The sequence below is a fragment of the Bolinopsis microptera genome, chromosome 12 (assembly GCF_026151205.1).
Source record: "Bolinopsis microptera isolate Bmic1 chromosome 12, MBARI_Bmic_1.0, whole genome shotgun sequence".
In the NCBI taxonomy this organism is placed as follows: domain Eukaryota; kingdom Metazoa; phylum Ctenophora; class Tentaculata; order Lobata; family Bolinopsidae; genus Bolinopsis; species Bolinopsis microptera.
The window spans coordinates 10,342,807-10,370,638 of record NC_087083.1 but is presented as its reverse complement, the minus strand read 5'-3'; the positions used below and the strand labels follow the sequence as shown (position 1 = coordinate 10,370,638).

General features: G+C 38.7%; 1 protein-coding gene across 20 annotated transcripts in view; it reads right to left on the bottom strand.

Moving 5' to 3' along the window:
* Window positions 1-27,832, bottom strand: part of LOC134823990 (calcium-activated potassium channel slowpoke-like) — a 94,838-nt gene that overhangs the window by 28,629 nt on the left and 38,377 nt on the right. For 16 of the 20 annotated variants that reach the window (XM_063835603.1, XM_063835604.1, XM_063835599.1 and 13 more), the window contains one exon: window positions 27,523-27,651. In XM_063835603.1, the coding sequence (XP_063691673.1) occupies window positions 27,523-27,651 (129 nt within the window). Of the gene's footprint in view, window positions 1-184; window positions 413-27,522; window positions 27,652-27,832 lie in introns of those variants that run through there. The other 4 variants (XM_063835606.1, XM_063835607.1, XM_063835601.1 and 1 more) reach the window with 2 other exon arrangements.

Here is a 27,832-nt window from a genome sequence, read left to right as displayed (position 1 = left end):
CACGTGTCAGCTGTCAAGGGGTATTTTCCAGAGGAGGGGTGAGTGTACGGTTAGCTGTTGGTTTTTTAAAACCAGCATAGAACCTACTTAACAAAAAATGAAGTACTTTATGATAAAACAATCCTTCTAGTACACCTTCATGCAACTTTTTTATTCTTTTTTCTTCCTTTCTCTTGTAACTTACCAGTGCCATTGCTTGCCACACTTGCTCACAGTGTTTAGGTCGTGACATATGGCCGTGCAAGAACAGTTAGTAGCGTCTTTCATCCGAGAAAGACATGGGAGCTGGTAAGGTGTAAGGTGGTGGGAGTAGTGACTACAGTGACTACAGTAGTGACTATAGTAGTGACTACAGCAGCGACTACACTTCTCCGGCTGTCTCCTCCTCCACTCTGTACATTACATGGGGACTGTGTAGGTGGGTAAGTACACGGTGGGAAATATTATGGTAGTTGTCAACAATTTCGATTGAAAACTGTTTTATAATCTAGGTAAACTATAGGTAAAAATATAATATTAATCATAAGCTAAAATGTACTAATCTTTGTATTCTGAATGGGGAAAAAGAAGAAACATTGTCAGTCAGTCGAGAAAATTGTCAGTCAGGCTATATGGCAGCTTTGAGGACAGCTGAACAACAAGTTGTCCAAGTTGAGCGAATCAAGCGCGGTTCGAAACCAACAAGTGTTAGCCGTCACAAACAAGCTAATAAAGCTTTTCTTAAAGACTGAAAACTTTCAGACAAGCTGTCGAAGGTTAGAAAAAGGCTACAAAGACTCTTTCCTCGCTTCGTACAAAGTTAAATTGTTGAAAAAGTAACTTGATAAAATTATCAATGGAACGACTATCTTTGAAACAAAGAAAAGTTCTACTGGACGAAATATAACAGACAACAACTCATAGCTTTGCAGAACAACAGAACGTCAAATTGAGTCCCCATTATAATGTTTTTATCTTTTGTGATATGAATAATTTCGCTGAGGTGACGCATTGTAACATACTATAACACGTACAAAGAGTGGGATTAATGTAGATCTGAAACTACATATAGTGATAAATATTTTATTGTTAAAGAAAAATTATTTGTTTAAGTTTACACAACATAGAAAAAAGCATCGTGAGTTAGCTGTAACACTAGTACAGTGAAACTGATATATACCGGGCCGACGGGGGGAACAGAAAAGTGCTAGGTATGGAAAATAAAAACCCCGGTATATAAAGGTTCACATGATCCCAATCCCACTCTCAAATAACCTGTCAAGCGTCTAATATGCTTCAATAGGTCCTTATACGTGTTATATGCGCGTATTGTGATAGAATATGTACTCAAATCACAACCAAATGCGGTATGAGCTATGATAAATCACATTTCTTGCACAAAACGAGCTAATTAACTAAAAGTTCTGGAGAAAAAAGAAGAGGCCAGGCATAAGTGTTGCGTACCAACATGAACAGAAATGTGTTTAAACTGTGTTGTTCCTTGGAAAAGTATGTAGGCTACAAATAGCAAGCATATCTGGAATATTCGGCATTGTGGAGACGGGTTGATTGGGACTCACGGCTACCACTAATATACCATTACCAATGGTAACCAGTAGTTATCATACAGTAAACGATTAGTAACTGGAATTTAGAAAAACCATAAGTAACTTTTATTAACTATGATCAGTCAGTAACGTGCTGGTAAATATTGGTAGCCATCACATCCTTCGGCTTCCTGTAATTGGCTGGTTGCACTTGTGTAACAATATGGCTGTTGGAATACTCCGAAGTAAAATAAGTGTCTAGATAAAAAAACACGTTCAGTGACTGATGCTACAAGTTACAACAGCCTAGGATAGCGCCAAAATGCGGCAGCATAAGATGGTCACTAAAAATAAACTAAGGAACGCTGCCGGACAATAAGCTTCTAATTTACCTCTTGAAAAGAACAATTGTCACGAAAGTTGGCGAGTTGCAAAAAATTGTTAAAGAAAGAACGCAACAAAAGGGCCGAACACCACGTGTGACGTGGTTCCGGGATCAGGACGGTGTGGAGTGTGGTGCGCGGAAACGTTGTAGCCATGGAAACTTTGTAGCTATGGAAACGCAACACTGCAGGGTCCGAGATACATTGTTGTGTCGGACAAACTGACAAAGGGTCTTGTTCAGTACTGGTGATGTCATATCTTGTGAAGTCATATTATTCATCAGACTTCCTTGTCCTTATACTGTAGTTTAACAAAAGTGGTCCTAGGACTGAACCTTGCGGTACCCCACGTTCATACTACAAAGAAACTGCAACACCATCAACCTTCCGATGAAGATCCTCATAACGAAGCCCTAGGCTGCACAGATATTGCATTTTAAGACACGGAATGCGTGCTAAAAATTCTTTCCTAATTGCAGCGGAAGGGGGACTCTACTACGGACTACTCATGCAGCAGAAGGAGAACTACTCATGGGCTAGAACACTGGATAAGAGCAATGATCACACAACTACCAGTTAACCGTGTGATAACGGAGATGGAGCAGGAAAACATTCACATCAAGATAGTATCCAGTGTTTAACGAGGGATAGCCAAATAGTGAATGAGTTTCCGTTTTGAAGAAAGAAGAAACCTCGTGTTTGTTAAGACACGGTCGAATAGCGAATAACTTTCCGTTTTAAAGCAAAGGATTAGACCGACGTCGAAGAGACGTGTCACGTGATCAAGTCTACGAAGAATTTCGTTTACATTTAAATTTAGTACGAACCGTCATGTCGTGGACTACCTCTCTTACATCTGTTGTGAAAAGCGGCTATTTGAAATATGAGGGTAAATATCCCAGGATTGTTTTACAGTTAAATGGCGCGACTAGCAATAGAAACTATGAGGATGTGTGTACTAACTCTGATAACAGGGACCATGATGCGCGTCACGTGTTTACCATATACAGGCATGCGTGACGTCACGATACCATATATGGGCATCTGGCCAATCATTTCCGAGAAGCAGATGAGGTGAACGAAGTAGGGATAATTAGTGCGGGAATATTAACGATGAGATTAACTGCAGATATACTGGCGAGGAAGATTAGCTGATTAGTTAATTGGTTAATCATGAGCCAGGTGGTGCTCCTTAGTCTCATAATCTTATAGTCACAGCTTCGCAGTGCCGCAACTCCAGCAAACAAATCACAAGCAAAGCAACGTGCGGTACGGTCGCGGTGTCCTAGCAACGTGCGGTACGGTGTCCTAGCAACGTGCGTTACAGTATCCTAGCAACGTGCGTTACAGTGTCCTAGCAACGTGCGTTACAGTGTCCTAGCAACGTGCGTTACAGTATCCTAGCAACGTGCGTTACAGTGTCCTAGCAACGTGCGTTACAGTGTCCTAGCAACGTGCGTTACAGTGTCCTAGCAACGTGCGTTACAGTGTCCTAGCAACGTGCGTTACAGTGTCCTAGCAACGTGCGTTACAGTGTCCTAGCAACGTGCGTTACAGTGTCCTAGCAACGTGCGTTACAGTGTCCTAGCAACGTGCGTTACAGTGTCCTAGCAACGTGCGTTACAGTGTCCTAGCAACGTGCGTTACAGTGTCCTAGCAACGTGCGTTACAGTGTCCTAGCAACACGCATTACAGTGTCTTAGTAACGTGCGTTACAGTGTCCTAGCAACGTGCGTTACAGTGTCCTAGCAACGTGCGTTACAGTGTCCTAGCAACGTGCGTTACAGTTTCGTTGCAGGTACAAGGACCAAACACAACTAAAATCAGTTTTCAAAGTCAGGCTAGAAAATCAAGAGTTCACATTGGTCTCATGATGCGGATAATGATGTCAAGCTGCTTGTATTTGTAAACAAAACTACCTTGAACTGGATTCCGGGTCAGGGACAATGAGCTAGCAAAGAAATATGGGGAAGAAAGCGCAGGAGGAGTAACCACTAGCAACAGTCCTGGTAGTAACACCACATCCAACCCCTGGTACAATTATTGTCAATACACAGATAATTATTTAACCCCCTTACTAATTATACCCCTAGTACCGTATGCTGTAGTTATATAACGATTGTGCTGTATGTAGTGCATTCACTGTTATGTGCAGAGGATATCCAGACATGGTATTGGCGTGGAAAAGATGAAGAGCTTTCGGGGTTTATTTATATATTTTTATTGTATCAATTGTCTGTCTTCCCCTTCCCCTCTGTTTACAATTACCTGTTACCTGCCCTCCCCCCACCCCCCAATATCACCCCATTTTTACATAGCGAATCACCAGGTATTCAACTAATTATCCTAACTATGCTAACAATGCGAAGCTGAGACCCGCCGCTAAGCACAAACTGAAACTTTATCATTACTATTAAGTGGAAGAAATAATAGCCTGCCGCTTAATAAAGGTGTGATCCGAAATCTTTTTTAAAAAGCCATGATATCAGCATCAAAATACGGAAGGAAAACTGGAAAACAAGAAGCATTTTAAATTAAGACACTAATAGAGTATTGATATAATATAACCTAAAATACATTAAACATGAGGTTTAGTAATAGTAAATGTAGAGATCTGAATAATAAAAAACATTTGATTAGGGCTAAGCAAACCCTTGAAATGTACCGTAAAACAACAGTAAACGGTAATCCGAAAGGATTTATGACCTGAACGATACATAACACAGTATAACTGTAAGTATGCAGCTTGCAACTGAAACTCAACAACATTAGTAAATTCTTCCAAATATAAAACTGCCACTTTTAATTTTCCACAGAACTACCCACTGCTTATTTAGATTATTTTTATTATCACATATCGCAACAACAAAAAACATTATATCGCGGACACGACCTAACAATTCTCTGGAACGATCTAATTTGAAATTTATGGCAGTGGCACATAATAATTGTATCCCCGGTAGAATTAACGAGCAATTAACGAGACACCTCGCTAACGTTAAATAAGCAGCATGGTTGTAACTTGCAAGTAGGAGCGGAGTGATCAAAGTGCGAAAATTAAAGTGTTATTCCATAACGACATTAAGTCCAGGCAAACATAAGTCCAAATTATAGATTAATTAGTTAATTATTATCAAGTAATTTTACGGTCATTCCACGATAACTTCACACGCTTGTGTTACTCTAATATCAAAATAAAAGAGAAGTTATAACATAACATGGTCACTGTAAAACAGAACATTGTTCCTTGAACAGCCTGGTATAACTACAACACGCTCACATTATATACTCACAGTATAAGTACTTATGTAGCTCCCTGTAAAATTTTGGTAAGAGAAGGAACCATGTATACAGGGGCAGGGTAAATAGAGACAAGTGGACAGAAGCCAGGAAAACAGAAGCAGGGTAGAAAAGAGGCCAAGGAAACAGAAACAGGGTAGAAAAGAGGCCAAGAAAACAGAAGCAGGGTAGAAAAGAGACTGATAAAACAGAAGCAGGGTAGAAAAGAGACTGATAAAACAGAAGCAGGGTAGAAAAGAGACTGATAAAACAGAAGCAGGGTAGAAAAGAGACTGATAAAATAGAGGCAGGGTAGAAAAGAGACTGATAAAATAGAGGCAGGGTAGAAAAGAAACTGATAAAATAGAGGCAGGGTAGAAAAGAGACTGATAAAATAGAGGCAGGGTAGAAAAGAGACTGATAAAACAGAAGCAGGGTAGAAAAGAGACTGATAAAATAGAGGCAGGGTAGAAAAGAGACTGATAAAATAGAGGCAGGATAAAAATAAGTCTCATTGTACACAAGCTGCACGTATTAACTAAGACTGTGTAATATTAGAGCGCAATACTGTGCAAAGTGCTGCAGGAGAGAAGAGGAAGAAGGCTGTCTTTTCGGGGTTGATTCGTAGTAGGTTGGTGGTTGGGCGGTGGCACACTCCATTAGGGATTAACAAGACAGGCTAAATTAGAGGGAACATTAACCTCCTTCACTGGCAGTGTACCCTGGAGATACCTTATATGGGTAGCACGTCATGGTAAGTGCATGTGACGCCATATCACGTGACGTCACACCACGTGACGTGACTCAAGCTCAACTCATGCCCAGTGTTCGGGGAAGACAGTTCCCTTGTACTTCAACTTCATTTCCTCCCTGCTTCCAGGAGGATGCACGGAGACAGTACTGAGTACCACTGTATCTACCTCTACCTCCCGAGATATCCGTACCTCACTCCACGAGGAAGTTTCATCTTCTCATTTTCTTGCTCCAGATCTTGGTCATACACAGACTTTCCGGAGGACTGTAGACTACAGCGCTGGAGACAGCAGTTTAATTTACCTGCTCACTGGAGCAGATACTACTATACTAGATCTGGCAGATACAAGATATTGTGATGTGCCCAATTAAAGTGTCTGGCGTGAGGACAAAACAAGATAGAGGATAAGAAGTGGAACGGAAATTAGTGGAGACAGTATTGTTGTTAACAAGACAATTGTAAAGATTAAATAATTAATGAGAGCAGTGAAAAGAGTTGAATGAGTGGGGAATAATTTTGGAGAATTATGTAGTCTAGTCGGAGCTGAGGGAAGGCGGGTCTCAATGAAAACCCGCTGAGGTCTACTTGCTAACAACTGGAGGAAAATAATAATTTTGCTTAATTTCAATGAAAACAGGGCGAAGGAAGTGGGGTGTTCGCGATATTAATAGGAGACAGTAGAAAGAGAAAAAAGGATTTTTAACGATTGCAATTTTATAAAACAAGGCGGAGAAAACAATATTTCTCACGAATTTAATGAAAAAAGGACACGGGTAACACGTGGAACAAGCTATAAAATATACATCTCTAGGTCGTAACAGAGTTGAGCTTGTAAGTAACTGAGGGAGGAACTGCGGATAATGAGATATCGGAGTCTAGTCGGAGTGCTGCTGAGTACAGGGAGGCGACACACGCTTGTTCGGACAGTCCGTTGTTGTGTGAACAGTTGTCACGGGAATACGTGTGCCGCGATTCCAGATAGCGACGGAAACACTTGGCAACGGTAATGGGGATTCAGGAGAACCAAAGCAAGAAGAAAACTAGACCGAAACTAGGTTCAGTATATAGAACATAGTAACGGTCCATGTGGAGTCACAGGGGGGAATCACGACTAATTGAGACTTCAACTAAATGCCATGTTATGGATTACGCGCTGTTTTTGTATCCGCACTAGACTCCTTGACCTACACGTTGTTTTCCATTAAATTTGTGTTAATCTAACAACAATAACAAACACAGTTAATTCATATTGGTCACAAAACCCCCCTGCCGATATATAAATTTAACGGATATGTGGCCTATTTAAGTATGATAATGAACGACAGAGTAAGTTAGATGTATCTCATGTTGTAACTGCTTAGACGGGTAGACCAGTGTAAACAGTTATACTGCTGGTCGCTGAACAGCACAGAGGGATTAAAGTGTACAGTGAGTAGAGGGTGGTAGAGGGTGGTAAAGGGATTAAAGTCTACAGTGAGTAGAGGGTGGATCAATGGGGGAGGCGTTGAGTGGGAGGAGGCGGTGAAGTGGTATTAACTTAAAGTTGTTTCCGAATATCATTGGAGATGTGATTCAGGATTGTGCTAATTACTAATTTAGTTGCGAGAAAACTAGACCGTGCTATCTTAAAAATGTCAAAAAATTCCGGATTGATTTAACAGCCGTATAAACTAAAATGGTTCTGGACCCATATTTCAAGAGATAAATATTTCTGTTGCCGTCTACAGATCTACATTTCAAGTTTTAGCATCAGGTATGTTCTACAGTACGATATCTCAGATGGATCTAGGACGTGATCTAGGGCAAATTCTAGGCAAGATCTTGGAGAAAGTGATCACATTGTGTGACCACCTCAGAGAAGTGAAGAACAGCCCCGAGCACAGGTTTGAGTACGGTATAAGGAGCCCCCAATCAGCAGATGACTCCAGATAATTAATTAGTTGCTTGAGAGACAGTAAGAGGTTTACAAATGATAGAGCATTGATTTCCATAGTAAAGGGGCCCGGGGTGTCAACTGGTTTGGTGTATCAGCAGAAAATTTCATAGTTTGGAGAAATCGCTCCCAACGAACTGAAAAAATGTGCCGAACATTTCACAAAACTTTGCTGAACTGCCCAACTATCGATAATCTTACAGACAGGATTTTGGGTAGGATGCTAAGAGCGTCAAACAGACTGTCTTTTCAGGCCGCTTTTTACATCACACATGCCAAGTTTTCACAGGATACGGATAATAGCATGGTTATGGTTGGAGTGTGCGGCAGGTCAAAAGCTATCACTATATTTCTCAACTAATTCACAGGGCCTTCCTGATTGGGAGTCTGAGAAAATTAATATTCTCACCAAACTTAAAACCATTTCACTGATGTTAGATACTTCAAGGTTGAGTGCGGTCAATGATGGACAAAGGACAGCGTCAAGTTTGGGAAAACTCGCGCAAGGCGTAAAACTGAAACTGAACAGAAATTTTATAAGTTACGCCTAAACAACATTACTCTTCCGCAGTCTGTCCTTTGGCGAGCACGCAATGTTTCAAGCTATCTGTTTTAACTACCATTGCTGCTGAGCAGAGAGCAACATTCTACTAAAATCCAAACAGACTGAAAAATTTACCACGTACGTCCCCTCGCCACACCCACCACCACAACCACTGGGCAACTCCTGATAATATCTATATTCTATACAATATAAACCAACTACGACAAGTATAGAAACTACACTCCCCACTGGTAACATTCTTCTCCACAGTACCTAGACGTACTGGCTGGGCAGTTAGTCTCCGTCATTATGTCCTGGTTTATTATTATTACGGCCATTATTTGAGAGGGTAAACCGGGAAAGAGACTGCTAAACACGCCACATATTTCTTAGCACACGTGGTTACGTAGTTAGTTACTGTGCTACACGCTCTGTGGTCACATCTACGTAAAACAGTTACTTTACTTTTATATACCTTTACATTATATTATATACAGTTACTTTACTTTTATATACCTTTACATTATATTATATAAAAGAGTTACTTTCCTTTTATATACCTTTACATTATATTATATACAGTTACTTTACTTTTATATTATATGTCTTTACATTATATTATACTAGCAGGAACCCGTCTAACCCTAAAATGGTGTCAAGACTCAAGAGACTAAAACAATTATTACCTATTTAATTCGCGTTTTTGACACCACTTGGAGTACCAAATTTTGGGCTCTAAAACTCCTATTTCTTGGCCAATTTTTTATTTTTTCATGCTGATTTGGAGGCCATTAAAGCATTTGACCCAGTCAAAAAAGTTTCAGTTGTATATCTTTGACGGTTTTTGCAGAAATTCGCGTTAAAGTTGATGCTGTGGTGTCAGTAAAATGGCACAGATAAATATATATATTTATCTGTGCCTCAAATCTCCCTAAGAGATTCTCTAACCATAAGAGTCACATAAAGAAAGGTATAAGAAGTTGTAAATTAGTTAACCATTTTTTAGATATTGATCATGATTTAGATTTTAGTACCATAGCCTGCTATAATTCCTCACTTAGTAAGCACCTTTCTGTCATTATAGTAGACGCTTTAGTATTTGAGCCTAATATTAGTAAAGCAGACAAAGAAAAGGCTATGGAAGCTAGAGAGGGGTTCTACCAGACCCAATTGAAAACCCGTGAACGGTTTGGGGGTATGAACACCCTTGATAGTAACCATCTACTTTTTAAATCTGCCGGAGCTTAGTTTTAGTTTTAGTATATTTTGTAGATTTTATTTAGTTATACCATTATTCCAGAGACGTGCATATTACATTTTTTACTTAAGTATATATTTTACAGGTTTTTGTTGTGATTTTAAGTGATTTTCCGAGAATCAGTTATCAGTATTTAGATAAGAGATAAGATAAGAGTACATTTTTAACGGCTTTCAGTTTCTTTTTTAAATTTCAGTTCATCAGATTTTCCCACTGCTTTTAGTTTGTATTTATTCTCAATTGTATATGATTCGTATTTGTTGTAGTTACTTTAATGATATAATTTCTCAGAATTGATGTAAATAAACGATGCAAAGACTTACGAAGATCTAATCACAACCGCTTTCTTTTATTGTGTAGAAGTCCAGCCATGAAATATATATATATATCGTCTCGCTTTATATATAGTAAGATAATACAGTTACTTTACTTTTATATATTACCTTTACATTATATTATATAAAACAGTTACTTTACTTTTATATACCTTCACATTATATTAAATATAATACAGTTACTTTACTTTTATATACCTTTACATTATATTATATAATACAGTTATTTTACTTTTATATACCTTTACATTATATTATATACAGTAACTTTACTTTTATATACCTTTACATTATATTATATAATACAGTTACTTTACTTTTATATACCTTTACATCTTATTATATAATACAGTTACTTTACTTTTTTATAAGTACATTATATTACATTATATTATATAATACAGTTATTTTACTTTTATATACCTTTACATTATATTATATACAGTTACTTTACTTTTATATACCTTTACATTATACTATGAATATTGTTAATAAATAAAATTATATTGTTATGTATCATATTATTTTGTAAACATTGGCCGGGTACCAAAAACCGGTCCCCAAACAACAAACACTATATAATACAGTTACTTTACTTTTATATAATACCTTTACATTATATTATATACGGTTACTTTAATTGTATATACCTCGTATATACCTCTACGCTTTTAAGTACGTTTGTTAACTCGTTTTACGGGCGGATGTTGTCTTTATATTGTGCAAGTATAACGAATGATTAGCAATTTTCAATCAACCCCGGGAACGCCCTTGTTGTCTTATTGCTCCTTTTAATGACACTGAATAGCGATTAAGGGACAGAACACTTAATTGCTAGAAACATTCTAGAAAGTTCTTTTATCATCACTGAAATAGTCGTCTGGCCGAGAAAAAAAGTTTGAAAAGCAATCCTTAAGAATGAAATAACGACCAACCTAACGGCCAAGCAATTGCTACAAGCAGTAATAAAATGTACAGCATGCATCCAGTAGGTAGATGAGCACTATTAGTAGTAGTTGTGCACTAGAGTACTACTAGTAGTACTTGTACTATTATACACTACAGCTACTGTACAGATAGGTAGTTTGCAGTTAACGACACACATTACGCGCACTGAGCACACAGCTTTGTAAAGTTTTATGAAGGAGTACACTAGCAGCTGTATAAGGACATAAGGTCTTTGTGAAGTACCTTTTGCAGACTAGTTACGATACGAGTTAGATATGTAATGGGCAAGTTAATAATGATGGTATCCAGCCGCAGTCGCCCCAAGATAAACGATATACGTCGTTTTCATGTCAGACTGACTACCACAAACTATTTACAGACAGGTCACTTCCTCAACGTGCGGTTACTCCTCCATAAACATTTTCTGATAAGTAGTGATTAAATATCTTGGGTTACGTTCCTCGGCTGTTGACACGGGCTTATGGTAGTCTCTCTTATAGGAGAGTAGAAGGGACGCCGCCCAGTAGGAGGGACGCCGCCCAGCTGTAGGAGGGACGCCGCCCAGTAGGAGGGACGCCGCCCAGCTGTAGGAGTAGGTCTGTCTCGCATAGTGTAGGTCACCTTACTATCCTACACCTGTGTCTTCAGCCGAATGATAGGAAACTTAATCGAGGGTTAAATGAGGAGGGGTACCTGTCAAGAAACTTCCTAGGATACCCCTTCAGTGTCCTACAATAAAGAGACCTATTAGACGTATTTGACGTAGCCTCGATGGAGGTAGAGTGGGTACAACAACTACCAAAACAACAACAACCAAAACAACAACAACCAAAACAGAGAGTTATCAGGGTCAAACAAATTGAAATTAATTAACCTAGGATCGAAAACAAAAAGCCAAGCTTACTGTCACTTAGAGTCAAAGTTACTATATAGTCAGCATCAATTCCTGGTTTTAATTAGCCACATTAGTTACATAACTAAGTTAGATGGGATTGATTAACCAATTAGAAAATTAACAAGATAATTAGATAACCACATAGTTTGCTCCAACACAGACAGTGTGGTTAGGAGTAAAATGAAAGGAAGCATGGAAGCGTATAAACTCAACATTCAGCAATACACGGATATGGAAATGTATTGAAGAATATCAACCAATTAAGCTGACTCTCGAGTCTACAATCTGACTCTATAAGTCTATAATTCGGAGATTTCATTTTGTTGACTGGCCAACACGTAAGCCGTGTTTCTGAGTGTAGTGTGTCAGATGTAACGACAGAGAAACAAAGTGAAGAGCTGTAGACTTAGTGAAAAAGGTAAATATATCAGTTATATATATAAGTTACTACATTGTAGTTCAAGTTATGCTATTCTTGGTACAAGGGAACAATTAAATATATTTATTTTCAGAGTACAACTGCAGCTCTGAGCGATGTAGCTTTACATTATATTCAGTCGGCCAGTTGTACAGGTATCGTGAATTGTGACGTGGCACATCAACTACAAGGTGCACTAGCTACAACACGACCACACGGACAAGGTATTAAATGATAATGTCCGGCCAATGCCTCCCCCGATCAGGGACAATGCCTCCCCCGATCAGGGACAATGCTGACTAATGCTGAGTACCTCGACAGGTGCTCAAAAAGCACAGGATCCATCCAGACAAGACCTGGGCCTGCTGAACTGACTGGAATGTGATGCATGTAAAGCTTTTGGCTACCCCTGCAACGCTGGTGTTTTATTTGTGACACTTAAATTATCGTCAATAAATTGTGATTGGTGAGCGGTTCTTTATTTGTAATATTCTTTGACTATTATGTTGAAAGTCGTCTCTAAATAAAGGTTATCTCTAGGGCCACACAGAGGCGTGTTTTACAAAGGATGAAAATATTGTCCAACTTTTAATTAATTGACTTAGAGAATGCATTTTTAATCAAGAGAGAAGCATCTGAAAGACCCAAGGCACCTTTTTGATGTAACAACGACCGCTATCCCTCGGCGTCTCAACATGTGGTGTGTGAACAAGATAAGTTAAATCTTGTATAACATTATCATACTGATGGAACGAGGAACGATTAGTTGAGGGAACTTTAGTCTGCAGCAATTGAAAAGCGGTGACATACTCTAGGTGTTGTCAAATCTATTCAGCCCCTGAATTTATCAAGAAATTCTCGTGCCTAGAGTGCAAGTTCACGTAAAAAACACAAAAATACGTGTAAAGTACGTGTAAAATACGTGTTAAGTACGTGCTAAGTACGTGTTAATCTCAATAATATCCTGTGCGGGGGACCTACTTGATTTAACAGCACAATAAGCAGCAATAAAGTAGCAGATCGAGACACGATGTTGCAGTAACTGAAGGGGATCTAAAATTTGTGACGACTCACTATGACGGAAGCTGTACACCTATAAAGTCCTGTTGTCATACCAACGAAATCCCCTGTTAGGCTTCGTTAAGACATCTGAGGAATTTAAAGACATACATTCTCTAATTTAACACGGATTTAACAAACGAATTTAGGTTTGGAGGAATACTTCTGCTAACGTATAGTGATATATCATATATTATTATACGAGATGAAGAAGCAGGTTTAGAAACGGGGGGGGGGGGGGGGGGGGGGCGGGGGGGTTAGGAAATAGGGGGGGGGGCGGGGGGGTTAGGAAATAGGGGGGGGGGGGGGAAGAGTGTGTTGCTGAAAAGGATGCTAGAGCACAGACATTAGACGTTGTTCAGAAAATTTGGTCTAAGTCATACCCTTCAAAACCTTCACAGCATCAGTAATAGCTGTATAATATTATAAAACAAAATATATAGATAATTTAAACATGACTATAAGTATATAATAAAGTAAAAATAAACTTAAAGTTAATATTCGCTTTCCAAAGCAGAATACAGAGCAAGACAAAGTGTTAACGAAAGAGCCGCGGAATTCGTCGTCATGACAACGTATCTCCTGTCACAAGCTAAATGTATCTCCCTACAGTGTTGAAAGCTGTTGCAGGTACGATTGTTGGTTCACCACATTCCGATAGCAACACACCAGATATGGGTACACTGAGGGTATCGTAGGGACGTGCTTGCAGGGACACTGGTGAGATTGCCCTGGTCTGGAGCAGCTGGTTTCCCCGACCAAGCAATGGAGACTGGGCGAATTACTACTATTTTGGAAAGTTAGATTGAGACCTGCGACGGTCAAATGTAGCACATTACTTGGAAGTCGCGATAGGATCATCGTGTCATGCATCTGGTTATCTATGTTCTTATTGAACTTGTACGGATAAACATCAAGATTAAGCTATCCCATGACTCCATGAATGGACTTTGTATAGTTTTTATTCGCCTGCCATTTCGTGTACCAAAGTGATCACTAGAAAGCTACACGACTGTTTTTCACAAACTGTTCAACTGCACTTTTGGTCTAAATCTCCCTATCAAGTGTGATTAAAGTCACAACTGTTTTACTTCTACATCAAGTACACACAGACACGAGCAAACGTCCCGTGTGTCATTAGTATACTAACCTAACGGAAGCCGGAAACCTAAATATTCCTGTCAGTTTAAAAAGTCGTAGATCATTGCTCTGCCAGAGCAACTAATTAACTAATTAACTGACTAATTGACTCCTAAAAACAACCAAACTACGTCTCCAAAGAGCTGTTAGCCGGACAAAAATCTCATTAAAATCATTCCCAAATATAATTTCCGTTCAGCTCAATTCCAATTACGTGTGACAACCAGACAGACAACACAACAAACAGCAAGGTTGCCCTGGTAACCATGGCAACCACCCACTTTAACACCATGTGTCATGAAAAACGGAGCAGTTGCATGTCGCCGTAAATATAAACAGACCACTACGTCGCGTAACATGCCGTAAATTACAGTGCAAAATAGAACATTTACATGTACTGAGTGTGTAGTTGCCACGACACTGACACGTGCTCTGATGTACTAGTCACGTGTCACGCAGTGTTACTATCCTATCACTCTCTAATTGGTTCATTAAAAGCAGCGTTGACGGAAAATTCCTGCGTCACATAACCGGTAGTTAGGGAAACTTAACCGGTAGTTAGGGAAACTGAACCGGTAGTTAGGGAAACTTAACCGGTAGTTAGGGAAACTTAACTGGTAGTTAGGGAAACTGAACCGGTAGTCGGGGAAAGTGTACTGGTAGTTAGGGAAACTGAACCGGTAGTCGGGGAAAGTGTACTGGTAGTTAGGGAAACTTAACCGGTAGTTAGCGAAAATGAACCGGTAGTCAGGGAAAGTGAGCCGGTAGTCAGAGAAACTTAACCGGTAGTCAGGAAAAGTGGACCAGCAGTCAGGGAAACTGGACAAATATTCAAGAAAACTTATCTTTTATACTGAAAACCAATCAAACAAACATAGTTAATGGGTAATAATAATTATATCGAGGACTGGATATAATTGCTGGGGAGCCCAATTAAAAGTGGCCAGCTAAACCAGTTACCAGTAAAACAAAAGAGTTATCGTAAAACCGAGCCCGGCATTCTGCACTATCCCTCAACTCTACAGCAAAAACTCTTTATCTCCCGTTCATTATCTCCCTCATTAATAACTCATTAATTACGTCCGGTTATTGTTTGCCCGGAGTTAATGACAACAAGACAAAGCTGGACAAAATTAACCTGGATGGAGGGACCGAGACTCATTTCTTATTAGACTACCAGGCTAGGAGTTCAGACGTCGCATTGTTAGGTTACGATAATGAGAATATAGCCAGTATAATTAGTGATAGGAGTTCGACTAAAGTTGTTTTTTTAATAAGATAAATGGGACAATAATTGTTTTGAAACAATGATTTATATCATAATAATTGTTTTGAAAAACAATAAACAGGACGAAATTTATCTTAAGCTATCAACCACATTTACATCTTCCACAATTCACATATATCAACAGAAAAAAGCACATTGCACGGCACTGAGTCACCGACCAAATTATCCAAAATTAAGGAGGAAAGTTTGAGGAGTGACTAAAAATACAATCTCACCAGGCCACGCCGTCTGCTCATATATAGTTTATGCAGATGAGGCGATTAGATTACCATTAATCTAATAAAAATCAGCATGGATAATAATACACTGAATATATAGACTGTATATATTGTTATGAATATGAAAAGAATATATAGACTGTATATATTGTTATGAATATGAGAAGAATATATAGACTGTATATATATTGTTATGAATATAAGAAGAATATATAGGATGTTTACACGGCACGTACTGCAGAGCAACACGGCACGTACTGCAGAGCAACACGGCACATACTGTAGAGCAACACGGCACATACTGTAGAGCAACACGGCACATACTGTAGAATAACACGGCACGTACTGTAGAGCAACACGGCACATACTGTAGAATAACACGGCACGTACTGTAGAATAACACGGCACGTACTGTAGAATAACACGGCACGTACTGTAGAATAACACGGCACGAGCTTTAGTGAAACACGGCACCAACTTCTTAAATTCTAAAACTTCAACGAAAATTCTCCAATTGGTGAAGCACAGTTAATGTTATCAACAAGGTCAAAGAGAAAGATAATAATGAAGAGGGGAGAGCTGGAAGGCTGTACCTACTCACTGCACTACTTAATAATGAACATTTTCCTCACATTACTGTTATCACGAGCCCAGCTAAAGTGCCCAAGTACTCATTATAGATTGAGTAGGTTAGGATAATGGGAAATATACTGCTGGAAGATTAAGAAGAGGTCATCATAATAATATTAGGTATCAGTTTTATAATTTATTTAACAAAACTCTGAGATATCCCAGAAGAAGAAACAGTGAAACGTGATGAGAGTCAGACTCAGCCTAGTGGACGACCACCAGCAACAGATACACCCCCATAATTCGTGACAAACTTCGCACCAACTACTCCCTCGCGTGATCCACACTTCCTCCAATCAGACAGCAGGCTGGCTGTCAGGTAGCCAATCAGGGACGAGAGATGTGGTCACGTGGGGTGTACTGATAATTGGAGGATAGTGCAGACGGGAAATTGCAGACAGCTAAAGTTGCCGGCGTGTGCTGGAATGTTCCTGGAATTCTCCAAGGAAAAACTCTAAAAAGTTCCCTCAGAGCGTGTTCTGAGCAATTTTTAATGGGATGGAACAGAAAGTGACGTAGGTTGTTGGATTTAGATTACTTTGTCAAACTTTGTCAGGAACTAAAGTTAGGCTAATTATTTCTAATTGCTTGAAATTACCATCACGGACCAAGAGTTTGTCTCTGCTAAATCTCTTTACTTTGTAATATAGATTAGACAGACTTGTAATTTATCTACGATATACCTACAACAGATCGGTTATGATATAGATTAATGTATTAATAAACTGCATTATTCATAGACTAATTATGTTAAGACTCATTTGAAAAATACCACAACGTTCCAGAAGGTTTTATATTTTAAGTTTTTTAAATGAACAGAGTTAAATAACTCTCATGTCAATATCAGAGACATCATTTATGCGATAAAAATGACAGAAACTGCAACATTATCAAAACTACAGTAACTTGTGACCAATAAACCTAACAAAAACTCTAGAAATTTGAAATAAAAACAACTACTGCACTCCTAACTTAATAATCCTCATATTCCGGATAAATTATGGTAAACTATTATTAAAATTAGAAATATGAAACTAAAGTAATTTACAAATTACAAGTACAGTTAGATTAACCCCATCATGAAATGAAACACGGAGTCCGTAGGGCGGGTTTCCAGCTACGTAACCTAAACTAATTACTTTAAATGCTAGTTATAGAGTTAACCTACCATTAAATAACCACTAATTCTAATCTAATTATTGTTTTCATTATCAGGGAATGATTGTAGACTGAAACCAGCTTGAATAAATGAAAATATGCTCAGAAGAGGATGTAAAAAGGAAATATTGAGACATTTTCTCTTTTTATTGAAACCTGTCGGCAGATAAAAACAAACAGTTCTAATTAACAGACACGTGCAAACTGCAAACGAACGGCTACAAAACAGGTTAATTGAAGAAAAAAAAAACAGACAAACAAAACACAAACCATGCGGTCGGTAACACACAAACGAACAGACGTACAAACAAACAAACAAATCATGACAGCCAGGAGCCGTGTTAACTCATCAACAAGTCTGTCTACAAAGCAATTAACTTGGTTTCGGCGTGTACACCAGCAAGGGTATTGACGGTTCACTGTGTTGTCTAACCTTCTAACGCCCGATTACAGAGGTTAAAACCAACATCTTGCCATGTTCAGGATAACACGCGGGATTGTTCAGCTGGGTAACTGCACGTGCTAGATTGTTCAGCGGGATAACTGAACGTGCTAGACGGTTCAGGGTTAAAATAAAATGTGTTCGTCGATACACGGCAAGGAAAAATGATACTAAACTAAATTGATTGTTGTAAAGGAAAATGTGGCGACAACTTCAAGATGTTGAGTTTCAAGCGCCGGCTGAAAAAGACCGATTTGGACGAATTGTAACGTTACACGCATGTCATTAACACCGAGCCAAGCATTTGAAACAAAAGGTGAGCTAAAAATATATGTGACTACAAAACAGCAATGTAGGGATTATTTTAATTAATAAGGCAAGTTAGGACAATAGTGATAATAGTAATGACTCACTGCAATACGACAGTACCGTGTTGTACATTTGACACGTGTGGGCTCTAGTACAATGTCCAACATGTAACTCCAAGCTCAGTTATTGGACCTGCAAGTACCCCAACTATAATAGTACAACATTACAGATTACCACCCATTACAGTGTAGGGATCAGTAACCAAAACTAAACAGATTACTAGTAGTGGGGATTACTGACTTACTGAGAGTGGGGAGGTTCCGAACCACAACATCCGTGTAGAGCTGTGTGTGCACGTGCAGTGGTGCGCGCAGTGGTGTGCACGTGCAGTGGTGCGCGCAGTGGTGTGCATGTGCAGTGGTGCATTGCAGGGTTTTGTAGTGTACTGGCAAAGAGCAGCCTATCTTTTCTTTTAACATTATTTTCACGAATTTTCTGTAATGATTTGACTTTGGAAATGCTTAAATAATTCATAAAGCAAATAATATTATCATTATTCCTATGATTATAGGAATTTCCACAGCAGATTATTTGCTGCGCCCCTAACCCTCCCCACACCTCACTTGCACAACACATGACGTTTGAGACCTTTAATTTAATCAACAAAATAGGCTACCAAGTGCATGTACTGGTTAACGTGTGTTCGTTACTAATCTACCTGATTGACCTCACGTGATACAGGTCTCTTGTTATGTTGATAATAATAATATATGTGGTTTGCCTCTTGAGTCTTGGTAAATGGAATTTTATACTGAGCCTCGTGCAGTGGTACAATCTCATGAAAATATGATCCTGATAACCATGTTGGTATTTGGTAATCTGATCCTAGTGAATAAAGTAACAGATAATGTTATCTTGTTGGCCAAGTTTACTGAATAATATGGTTTAAATAATCTTATGTTGGTAGCAAAGAATCATACTTTCATTAATTTGACACACAATTCGTAGATACACAAATATTCCATATACTTGTCAACATAAAATGCAGAGATCAAAATATCTGATGCTGTACAAATCTACAGACAGGTTACACTGAGTTAGCTGTAAATTAACGGCAGTCCTCAAATTCAATAAAAAGCAGCATCAGAGAAGCGAAGTTTACTGTTGATGATGCGTTAAAATTGCCAGTTTTGAGGGTGCTGAGCGACTTTAACGAGGGTTTCTAAATTGAAGCTAACTGGTTGGCTATAACTGGGTGCTAATTAGAGGTTTGGAACTTGTAGAGATTGGTAAATGTAAGCCCAGCAAGCAAGCTGGGAGATTGCCCCAGGAAACCACCTGGATCTGCTCCTGCACATAACTAACATACCAAATACCGTAAATTCCGGGACGGATAGAAGTTGTTGGATAACAGCAGCAAGCTACGCACTACAGCCCCCTTTTATATGCCCCAGGACAATAAGATTGATAACAAGGGTCACGTGAGCGATTAGTCTGTGACCGATAGTCGGGACCCGCAGATTTAACATCCCCAAAACGATGATTACCGGAGTTTTCCGGGCGTTTTGCCGAACTTTAAACAATGAACAGAGCAGCTGAAATGCCATGGTAGAAATATACGGACAATAGAGTATGATGTTATGAACCAAATTAATAGTAGTATATTTTACCCCCGACCAATATACTATTATTCAAGTTTTTCGGACAAAAAGGACTCCCCGTCTCTCCTTCACAATGGGTTTAATTTCACGGGAATATATAAAAGGTTTTGAGATCTACGTTTAGCAACCACGTGACCACGTCCCACGTGACTACATCCCACGTGACTACATCCCACATGTCGTGCCAAGCATCCTTATTATATATTGGGAAACTACATAAACGTTCTAACATTAAAATGAGGTGACTTGACGAATCAATTATTGGAAGGAAAAAGAGTTGGGTCAGCATAAACAGTGGAGGAACATGGAGGATTACAGTGTTCGCTCCTAATCTCTGGCATACAATTTTATCATACTGGTTATAATGCAATATGCATTTTATTTCATTTCATGGTGGATGTATGGTTACAATGGTATGATAACACAGTACAGGCAAATTAGAACCCTGTCCTAATCTAGGGGCTAAAATAAGGCTCGTTAGATATTAAAGGTTATTGTTAATGGGTGGGAGGCATCTCAATTTAATGCCCCTTATAATAGAAAAAATAGATTAAAATACTAATGAAATGTAATTTAAGTCGCCCAAAACAATAGCTTGACAATTAACAACTAACTTGAACTCAACCAGTACTAACAACTCTCCCTGGGCCCGGTGGTACAACGGTGCATTAACGAGCCATAAGGAACAACTTAAATTAACTTATCAACCAGATTAGCAGTCTTGAACCGATTAAAGGTTTTAAACATCCACAGGCACCGGTGGGCGAAAAGTTTGGTCACGGGTCGAGGTGCTACTTTGTCGGTAACTGCTATCTCAAAATCAAGTTCCACAAAAAATGAGGGTGAGTAAGGAACAACTTAATTTAACTTCTCAACCAAATTAGCTGCAGTTTTCAACCGATTATTAAAGATCAAACATCCAAATTCTAAAGCTTATACAACTAATGATTGACTTATTCGAAGTAAAGGCAAAACAAGTCATTACCAAAAGTAGGGTCTGAAGTCTGAAGAGTATGTCAGAGGGCAGTATGAAGCAACTAAACCGCGGAAAGGTATAACTCCTAGTATTGGACCTGGACGCTTTATTTACGTTTACAAAGATAAGGGGGGTAATTATTGTAGTTGCGGTGTAGTTGGGTAGTTTTATAGGCGACATAGATCACTTAAATGTTAAATTAATGCATTTGTATCGTGCTGCCGTACAGTGTGTGGTATGCAGGTTGTCGTTGTACTGTCATGCTGTCTCGCCTGCTATTTTGTGGGTAAACGAACTGCAGCTGAAATGTAGTGCGTTTGGGTACGTACACGTACACGTACACGTATACGTACATTTACACGTACACGTACACGTACACGTACACGTACACGTACACGTACACGTACACGTACACGTACACGTACACGTACACGTACACGTACACGTACACGTACACGTACACGTACACGTACACGTACACGTACACGTACACGTACACGTACACGTACACGTACACGTACACGTACACGTACACGTACACGTACACGTACACGTACACGTACATGTACACGTACACGTACATTTCCACGTAACTCACAGCACGTATACGCGAGTGCAGTGAACGTGCGTACGCACAGAAAATTCGCCGAACACGCCGAACAGGGAACATCTTACGAGAAAATAAAAAGTCTTCAGTTATCACGACTAAATTTCCTAAATTAAAAGCCAGCATGCCGACTCAGTTGCAGCACGGTTCGTCATTTGTTTTTGCAAATTACCAGCCCAAAATAATGCCTACTCCGAGAAAAGTCGAAGAGCGTGTGTGTGTGTATGCATACACAGTCGTTCTGGAGAGGTAAAGAAAACATAGGTTAAAATACACTACGTGCCTTGGCAACTTTAATATTTACATACTGGGATTTTTGCAGAAACGTATAAAGTAGTAGAAAAGATAGCAAGAGAAAAATGACCATTATTGAAGCGATTGCCCATATTCAGAGAGGCAATTATAATGGAAAATAATTGATAGCATTTAGACCAAATTCGCGCACATACGTTGTGTAATCACCTACACCATCGGTTATACAGCAACCAATAGAATAGTGGGAAAGCTGTGACGTCATGATCCAGTAGCCAATCAGAGAACAGTTAGACTGTGACGTCATAATGCAACAGCCAATCAGCGAGTAGTTAGACTGTGACGTCGCGATACAGCGGCCAATCAGGGGGCCGGATAGCAGGGGAGTTGAGAAAAGCTAATGATTGATAGTTTTATATTGCTGGATTCACAATTGTGGAATGTATGCACTATTTCCCTTCAATGGTATACCACGCTCAGCCTGTTGTCTACTCATGAATAACAAGCTCAAGTGTAGCAAAAACGACGGAATAAATAACCGCGAGTTGTAATAAATACTAAATACAAGGTAGCCTATGTTTTTTCACACAATTACTGATGACGAGTTACATTGTGAGCAGGAGCACGCAGCTGAACCAGCAATGAAAAGTGGAATTCACCCAAAGTACAGACTCGTGAGCAGGTATACCGCTGTGCCTGTGGATCGTAGGAAAACCAACCAATCAGAGGGGGTAAAGGTTATGGCGTCACTAAAAGTTAAAACCAACCAATCAGAGGAAATGCATATCAAGATGTCATTAAAACCAACCAATCAGAGGAAATACATATCATGACGTCACTAAAACCAACCATTCATAGCAGTCGAACATGAAGACGATCCGAGGAAGTATTTTTAACTCAAGCTAGCGGGATGTTGTCGGTGTCCACGTACAAATGATATCTGACTATAAGTACAGATACTTTAAGCATAAGTACACAAAACACAAGGAGAGTGGAGTATTAAAGAAAATAGCACAGATACACACGCTCTTCAGATGTCATTAACAGGCGCACGTGCGCGGGTTAAAACAGAACACCGCACGTGTTTATTTAAACACTGCCAGTAAACACTGGCTAAGTGTTGTTGCTATAATTACTTAATTACCACCCAAAACATGATAAGTTAATTAATGAGAGTTGAAGAAGGGTGGGAGTGAGCGGGTGTCACTTGACTTTCACCGGGCCGTACTTCTGAGCTGCAAAACAATTGTCTGATAACACCAGACCTGGTCTGTAAATGGTCCAATCATGCACGGATATGGTAAAACAGCCATGTTGCTGTGATGGTGCTCTAACGCTACAGAATGTCAAACTGTAATCACTTAATGTTCTAAAAGGTATGAATTGATGACAACTAGTTTGCTCTCTTTAATTGATAACAAATGGTCAGTATCCTATTCAGTATGCTATTGAGATGCATTCTTATCCATAATAACCAGCCATTTTCTGGCAGTTTGATTGCGATACTATCAAGATGTAACAACCTCCATAAATTATAATATAACAGTATTAAACAACTTATTAACAACTACAAAGAACTCAAGAACTGGTACATGGTATAGTTGATATGGTGAGATGGTACACGGAGTATAGTGGAGTAAAGTGGTATAGTGTAGAGCCAAGATCTTTAGTCATTGAAGAGAGATAAACATACAATATGTAAGCAGTATAAATACTCATGTGGGATCGAGTGTGATGTCACGGTTACTATGTGAAGAAATTACTTAAAATGTCGCCTTAAAATCATAAATGAAACCGTTTCAGAGGAGGAATGTTATATGAAAATATTGATGATTATAACTGATTGAATGCTTTAACAGCCAATACTGTATTGATACCTGGTACCTGGTATTGATACCTGGTACCTGGTGTTGATACCTGGTACCTGGTATTGATACCTGGTACCTGGTATTGATACCTGGTACCTGGTGTTAATACCTGGTACCTGGTGTTGATACCTGGTGTTGATACCTGGTACCTGGTATTGATACCTGGTACCTGGTATTGATACCTGGTACCTGGTATTGATACCTGGTACCTGGTATTGATACCTGGTACCTGGTATTGATACCTGGTACCTGGTGTTGATACCTGGTACCTGGTATTGATACCTGGTACCTGGTATTGATACCTGGTACCTGGTGTTAATACCTGGTACCTGGTGTTGATACCTGGTATTGATACCTGGTACCTGGTGTTGATACCTGGTGTTGATACCTGGCGACAGTCCTTTAGCTCAGTACAACAAAATCTAAATAAACTTAGAGAGTTAAAACTTAAAAGAGATCTATAATGGCTCACTCAAATCAAGAGAAGTTGACAACAAATGTCAGAACAAGATCGACTCTAAAATGGAAAGATGAATTCATGAAGCCATTCTAACAAATGAAGCACAGTAAGATCATGAAGACTATTGTCCTCATGAAAGTCTGGGATATTAATCCTCGTTACATTGCTGTTATTGTATTATGTAGATAGTGTTATTACAATTAATCAGTAAAATAAGTCTGTTAATGTGATTTAAATTTTTTCGAGGTTTCACACTCCACTGCTGGGATAAAAGGAACCTTTTGGTCTTTAGCGCTCTCATTCTAACAATTACATGAGTATTTGGAGGAGCTGAAGGTTCTGCTGGTGTTTAGAGTCGATAAGAGGATAAAAAGTATCACGAGAAAGAATGGTAGCCACAGAATTTACAAAAAATTACCCGAAAAACAACAAAGCAAGCATTCCAACTCTCTACCAAGCAAAAGTTTAGATCTACCAGTATTTTTAAACAGAAATATGACCTGAATCGTCATAGGTACTAATATATCAGCACTGCACTGTAATAACCAATAAGACAAACATTTCACGGACATGTTTATTACTTATCATCTGTATTCTGTATGTTGGGTTTAACACGTGATATCTATCCGAGCATCTGATTGGTTCCTTCAAGTTGGAAGGTTCGAAACAAAACAAAAGTGTTTCGCCACCCCAGAGGGAGAATTAAAAAAGAGACTGGAAAGACCGAGGACAAGACGGTGCTACACGTGCAGACAGGAGCCGCTTCCGCGAAATGCCTAATTAATTAAACCAATTTGTTGATGAAGGAGTAGTAGTGGCAGCAGTTCATCACTTTAAACGGTTCACCTGGTGCTTCACTCACATAAAATTGTGTTGCCACATAATGATAATGGAAATTTCATTATTATTTTTTCGTAACTTTTATGCAGACAATTTCATGTTGATTAACAGGCAGGTTGATGAAATACATACTAATGCTCTAATGGATTCGTAGTCATAAAATTCACTTAGCGACAGCAGAAACTAGGAAAAAGCAAAAAATTTAAACTTTCCCCTCTTAAACATCAAATTTTAGCAGTGCACAATGTAATTAGATCTTACACCAGATAAAGTAAAATGACGTAACTGAAAAGGAACCAGATCAACTAACATGATACTATAGCTGCAGGGTGTGTCAATCTTGAATATAATCTTGCAGTTAATTTAATGCGGGCTAACGAACTGCACATCTGGAAAATGGGCCAAGAGAAATGTATGTTTGAAGATCAGAGGAAGTGATACACTCTATGTTGAGATGATGAAAAGGCTAGAATGATGTGAATGATGGTATTTTTTCACCTATTAAAGGAATTATAATAATCAAATTATTTTTTACCTAAGGACAGACTTGGAACGAGTAAACTTGAAAAACATTAGTTCACACGGGAAAGAAACCAGTCAGTAATCTGAATGGCTGTACGGATTGAAACATTTTAGGCGGCTAATATATAATGTGTAAACTCTTCTCTTTTTTTTACCAGCCTCCTAATTGAAGTATTTATAAAGGGAACCATACTTGAAAGTCCGCCCTCTCGCCGTGTAAAATCAATCAATTATCCACAACATTTTACAGTTTAGACAATCTTACTTGAGGGGACCAGTACATAAAAACCACACAATGCGACTGTTGCCACATCACTGATCACCCGATTATGCCACTCCAAATGAACTTGAGCTAATAAAGTTAATATAATACACAGTCGAGTGGGGTGATCATACCTTAAAATTATCAAGATCGTATTAATAATGCATGCGTGACCAGCATACCACATTCTAACTATTCGTTGCCCCGAGCAACTCAATTAAATGAATTGCTTTGTAAGGGGCTTTTCGTCGCAAGTGACAAAAGTTCAGGGTGACTAATATATTGTCCGAGCAAAAGAGGTAAATGTTGACAATTGCGTTCGTTAATATTTCGTACCATGAACCCTCGGAGACTGTAAATGCCAGTTAAATAGTAATTTGATAACGAGGTAGTGCGCGCCGCGCATTTATGTCATGGTGGATGCAGATAAAAACAGTTTGTATAACGTTATTTCTTCAGCGCGCTACAGTCGGTATCTCTTAGAGTTAACCAAACTAAACACTACTAAGCTGTTGTAACAGATTACCATTGATGGCCTATTTCCACCGTTCATATTCAATTATTATGTACTATCGGAGCATTAATCCCATTTAGTTACATTAAAAATACTGTTCAATACCACGAAATTGTACAGTCTATTGCCAGTAATCTCTTCACAACTAAAATCGTGAAAATCCCAAAAAATAAAAATGGGTCCCAAAATGTTTTCGAAAGCGTAAAATTTACGAGTTACATTGGCTCTCATTTCGGTATGACATGTCTTGTATAACTTAAGGTTATTCCTTTGATACGATTTCTTTTAGCTGAAATGGTGCGTCGACTGGATTTAAATTAAGTCGGAAATTGAGTAACTGCAATTTAAAAATTTGTTAAAGGACTGCAACTTAAAGTCGTATCAGTGTTTCTACTAGTGCGACGATTTTAAGTTGTTTAATTTCTTCTCATCATCAAGTCTATTTGTCCTAAAAATGTGTCACTACAAATATTTTGTAGAGAAGCGAAGCAATGGCTTAGTACCGATTAAAATTATTGCATTGTACTTTTATAAGCAGACATTAAATTACATATTACTACTTTATCTCACCACATTTTACTTTTCAAAGTATAAAATTTCACTTAGATATTTCACTTAGATATTTCACTAGAACATTCTACCAGAACTTTTCACTGGATCATTTCATTAAACCACCATTAGAACACTATTACACTCGTATTTAATTTCAGTCGCGCTATTTTTCTACGGAACGCCACAAAAGCTCCACTTTCGTGACCGTGTTCGATCCTAAAATGTCAAAAGCTCGCAAATATGGCAAGTGTAAATTCCATTCCATTGAATACTATTTCGCTCGGAACGGGTTTATGATATTCTTTTGTCGCACGAATACAGATCATCATAAGCTTTTGTATGTAGCAGTCATCGCGCAACATCAAGACACCAGCTTACCATTAAACGGAAAACAAGGAAATAAAACTAGACTTTCCCAGTTGTTAATTACTTATTATATTACAGAAATTTGTTAAAAAATAGAAATTCAAACACAAGGAAATATTTCTTACCAGGACCATGCCCTTGTTGGTCTGCAAGCTGATCACTTCGTTGACGATGTAGTGTCGCAACTTGTTGTGGAGCTCAACCTCGTCCAGCTTATCCCGATCGTAGTGATTCGGGAACATCCGTCTCGAAATCTGGTAATTAAGGAAGTGGTTAATTAATTAAGCGATGAATTAATTATACGATTAAACGTGTCACTGCTTGACTGAATATCGAACTGATGTTGGATATCCGACAAATGAGCTATTATTTATATTAATTTCTTGCTTGGTTGATGCATGCTAGTCAAATGAATAATAATACACTTCAGTACAA